The 4804-nt window shown below is 35.7% G+C and overlaps 1 protein-coding gene across 1 annotated transcript; it reads left to right on the forward strand.

Annotated features, from left to right (window-relative positions):
* Window positions 1-2957: 2957 nt before the first annotated feature.
* Window positions 2958-3799, forward strand: LOC108967358 (putative nuclease HARBI1). The gene is made up of 2 exons (XM_018930710.1): window positions 2958-3117; window positions 3189-3799. Exons 1-2 carry the CDS (start codon window positions 3112-3114, stop codon window positions 3663-3665), a joined length of 483 nt encoding a protein of 160 aa, XP_018786255.1. The 5' UTR covers window positions 2958-3111; the 3' UTR covers window positions 3666-3799.
* The last annotated feature ends 1005 nt before the right edge of the window (window positions 3800-4804 follow it).

The raw sequence follows: 4804 nt of genomic DNA on the forward strand, positions 1-4804 counted from the left end.
CTATAATACTCTCTTTAGCAACTTTGTTGCGAGAGTATAAAAATGGGAGGAACTACGCGAGGATATAAACAGAAACCCATGAGGACTCGAATATAAAATAGTTATGAAGAAACTCGGCGCTCGAGCAAGGCCACCTGACCTAACCGCTGCCAAAATGGATCGTAAAAGCACTATTCCCCATACACGAAATAAGGGTCAGAGACAAAGAACACATTCTAAGATCGGCGCAAATCCCCCAATTTACCCTTGAAACTGCAGTCCTCAGAGTTGCATCAGCCTACCGATCAGTGTCCGTCGATGCAATATTAATTATAAGCGGAAATGCCCCAATATCCATCCGAAAGGAAAAAAGCTGTCGGAGCTAAAGAAGTTATCCGGCCAGGCTTATAAAAGATCTAGACTCACAGACAGGCCGAAAATTCGGAGAGATAGATTTTTACACATTTACAGAATGGGAAAAGACGAGCCGTCATGCCTATACAACGACGGGACAGAAGACGACGCTGAACACACATTCTTTGAATATTTGCGCTGGCAAAGAGCACGCACCGCCGTAGAGGACCTGGGTGGCCCAATAAAAGCGGACAATTTAGACAGGTCGGGTTGGAGAGTGAAGGAAACTGGGGAATTATCAAGAAATTCCCTGGACTCTTGCTACGCAGCAAACAGCAGACGGTTTCTTAGAGGGGGGTTTTAGTGACCTGCAAGTGGCTTATACCGCTGCTGTGACGATGGCACCGATGATGCGGAAGACATTTTCCACTAACTCACCCGGCGAAAAAAAGAAGCCTTCATTACTAATTTGGCATTAAGACCGTATTAAAATAAAAGTAGATAGAACTGAATAACAAAGTCAGCGCGACCACATGCCAAGTCTATAGTTCGAAAATATTTTCCTTCTCCTCAAACTCGGAAATTGTACGAAAGAAAAGAATATATCATAAAAATATATAAGAAAATAAAATAAACGACAAGAAAAAAATGCCGACAAAGAAAGTGACCTTATAAGCACTTTGATAGGCACAAAGCGCTTCGTTGATCTAGAATTTTTTTTATTTATTTATTTTATTTTATTTTTTTTTTGTGTATAAAATTATTCAGCAATCTTTGAAATACTCTTCAAAAACGTATGTGGCCAGTATTTCAACAAGCGCGTGGTCTCCGCCGCCGGTATCAGTCCTAAAATCTAGCTCAACGAGAGATTGGGTCCGGATCTCTGTCGCTGATATGCCTTTACAGAATATAATATATGCAACCAACATACGTATAGTAAATAACCCAAAGAAAGTATCTTGGAAATGTTTTCCTTGTCTAAAGTGTTCTGGTACTGATTTCGGCATCCGCTTTTTATGTTACAAAAATTAGCTTAGATTTTAAAATTTAGCTTTGAAGAAGGTAATCTAAGATTAAACTGAGAGTTTGAGCTTTTACTTTAATTACTGGATTGTCTTTCTGTAGCATGAAACAATTTGCTTTGTTCTACTATTTTCAACTCACTCCAAAATTGCATTTTTTGGGATTCCTCAATTTAGTTACGAAATTATTGTTTCTCGGTCTTGTTCAAAAATAAATACATTATTTTACAAAACATTTTAAATTCATAACTTTTTATTAGTTCATACTAGAGGACCCATCCAGGCTTCACTGTTGCTGATATATAGATAATACTAATAATTACATATATATGATTTCTATTAGTTGGAATATAGCAATTAGCAGAGAATATGAAGTAAAATAGAATGCGCATCTCGTACGACGTACACGTTATATGGCGGGTTTTACTGGTCCATAAACTCATAAAAATGATGGATATGAGGGAATATAAATAAACGTACATATGTATGTGATATTATTTATATGTCTGCTGTAAAATTAAATTTATACATAWATATGTATTAATAGTTATAATCATAATTGCTTAGTCATTGCGACAAAAACGAAAACAAAAGTTTATTATAAATTTCATATAAATTAATTAATTGTTTCAATTTTAAATAAAAAATAAAATATTAGCATCTATTGACCAGCAATAATTTTTAATTTTCTTTGTTTCRAACTTCCTTTTTGCACAGCCCAAATGCAGTGTTTTCTTAAAAGTATTAATAACATAAAATCTAAAATTTCTAGTCAATGGTTGCAGCACTCCCCACTGAACCATTCGGGAGTAGAATTTTTGCATGATTCTAACATGAAAGCCTTTATGCATAATTTCTCAGGCTCTAATATAATATAAAAATTATAACATGGTTTACACTAGCACTCATAAGGGCTTCCGATGGAGCAACGAGATTACCAAAATCTGTAAGTGATTGATAGGTTTTGTGAAAAATGAACAGTTCACTAGGAGCAGTTTAAACTTCATCTTTTTCCTTAATTCCTCGTAACATTTTTCACATTTCAACAAAATATCTAATTGATACCAGCTCTAAACTAATATCTAACTGGTTACAAAATCTTTGCATCTGTCAAATGTAAAAATGAACTTGATAGCTGTAAAATTATTTCTCAACAAGAAAAATTAGAACGGGGCGAAATAAAAATGAGTGCTTTTGTTATATTTTCCTCAATTATTTTAGAAAGGGATGTACATGCAAAGGAAGCTGTTAGCAGGAGGATTTTACGTGACCATTCGAATCCATTAGATGTGCCGGATTTCAAGTAAGAATGTAACATTTGAAAATTATTAAAGAGCGCATGCAAAAATCTCTTTTGAAGGTTAGGTTTGTGGCAAGCTACCGGGTAAACAAAAGTGCTTTTGAAATGCTGGTAAGCGTCGTAGCTCCGCATGTCAAAGGAAAGTAGCATCCCGGCACGACTGCAGTTGGTTTTCAAAAATCAGTAGGGAAGGATGTTGTTGTTGCAATGGGTCGCAGTACAATTGCGAAAGTTCTTAAGCGGCTGCTTAATGTTTTAGAAAAATACATTTGTTCACAATGGATTAAACTTAATATGACGGAGGCCGAAATAGCCGCATCAAAACAACATTTTTTACAAAACTTCGGTATACCTGGCGTGGTTGGATGTGTAGACGGAACACATATTCGGATAACAAAGCCACATAAAGATCAAAGTCTTTTCGACAACCGAAAAGGATATTTCAGCATCAACGCAATGATTGTAAGTACCAAATATAACTACATACTTGTAACTTTATTGTTGGTAACCAATTTTTTTAAATTTTCTTTTAGATTTGTGACTACAATATGACAATGAGAGCAACAGATGCCCGTCGCCCTGGTTCAAGCCATGATGCTTTAATATGGAGTGTGAGCAGAGCTCAAGAGTATTTCCAACGCAACTACGAAGGCGGTGAACGTGGCTGTTGGCTTTTGAGTGATGCTGGCTACGCGTTGCAACCATATTTGCTAACTCCGTTTAGGGATCCAAGTGTTGCAACACCACAACATACTTTTAATCAAATACACTCTTCGGCAAGGAATATTATAGAAAGAAGTATGGGTGTTTTAAAAAGCCGATTTAGATGTCTTTCTCGTCTTTTTTCAATGCCGCCCACGACGGTATATATGCCACACAACTGGGCAATTTTATCTTCTGTTGCTGTTAACGTGTGCTTGTTAAACGGCCCTCCCCCAGTTGCTATAGCTTCGGAATTATTGTGGGCAACTTTTTTCCTGATAAAGGACTTCCAATCCATCCAAACCTAATGAAATATTAGATTTAGAAAAGTTCTTAAGAATTAGAAAATGTATTGTGTCACCTTTTTCCAGCCGGAAATATATTTTTCTGGTGGGCCATGTTTGTTAAGCTCCGCTGCTAACTGCTTCCAAAGCGCATCGCTTTTGACTTTATCGCCTTTTACAAAGCCACGGGCGATGGGCTTCCATGAATTGGATAATTATTGCATCCTGCTCTGCCTTCTTATGTTTTCCCCTTTAAAAATATCACTTTTCTATTAACAATTTTTTTTTTATAATCAAAATTAACTATTTTTAATACTTTTTTGTGCAAAATTTAAACATTTAATTACACTTACATGTTCGCGCAACAAATTCCCAAGTTTGAATTGAAGTGAATGTAAACCGACCAATTTCTTGTGAATTCGCTTTCCAGAACACGCCTATTCACTCGAAATTAATTTTTGGAAAAAAATGTGAAAATAAATCGGGGGAGGTGGAACATAGAACACCAAGTGTCGGATTGAAAGTGAATTTGCTTGATATTCACTCGGAAGTGCATCACAGAACCTGCCTGAATGAGTCTTCCAAATTGGTTGTTAAAATCGAAATCATTTAGCAGACTGTTATCTTCTTCCTCATTTGCAAGCAACTCCGGTTCATTATTAGAAGAGCTGATCCATTGAATCCTGCGTCTCTTCACAGTTGCTAAATGAACTAGTTTTTATAATTTTGAAAGCCAATAACCTGGCTAAAATATTACTCAACTCAGCTACAGAGCGGTTGGTATTATTACCGCCTTTTTGCCTTAATACAGCAAATATATTTTCTAATTTGTCTTGGTTTAAAGATTTTGTCATAATGAGAAATTTGTCTGAATTATCTTTTAATACTTCTTCGACGACTAGAAGAGCAGGTTTTAATGATAACTTCATTCCATCTAAAAAATATACTCTTTTTTTCTCGTCGACAAATTTAACTCCCTCTAAGTAGCATAAGAATAATTGAATAAATGTATGTGTTTCTTTGTTGAGTTGAATAGAAACCGATAAGAGTTACCTGGTATAATGATCCACTATTCATGCAGTCAAAAATATTGTAAATTTTTGAAATAAATTCAACCGTTGATAAAGTTACCGCTTGTGGACTTTGCTTGAAACCCGATGTAT

This window comes from Bactrocera latifrons, unplaced genomic scaffold, assembly GCF_001853355.1.
Source record: "Bactrocera latifrons isolate USDA-ARS-PBARC rearing strain unplaced genomic scaffold, ASM185335v1 scaffold_184, whole genome shotgun sequence".
Taxonomy (NCBI): Eukaryota; Metazoa; Arthropoda; class Insecta; order Diptera; family Tephritidae; genus Bactrocera; species Bactrocera latifrons.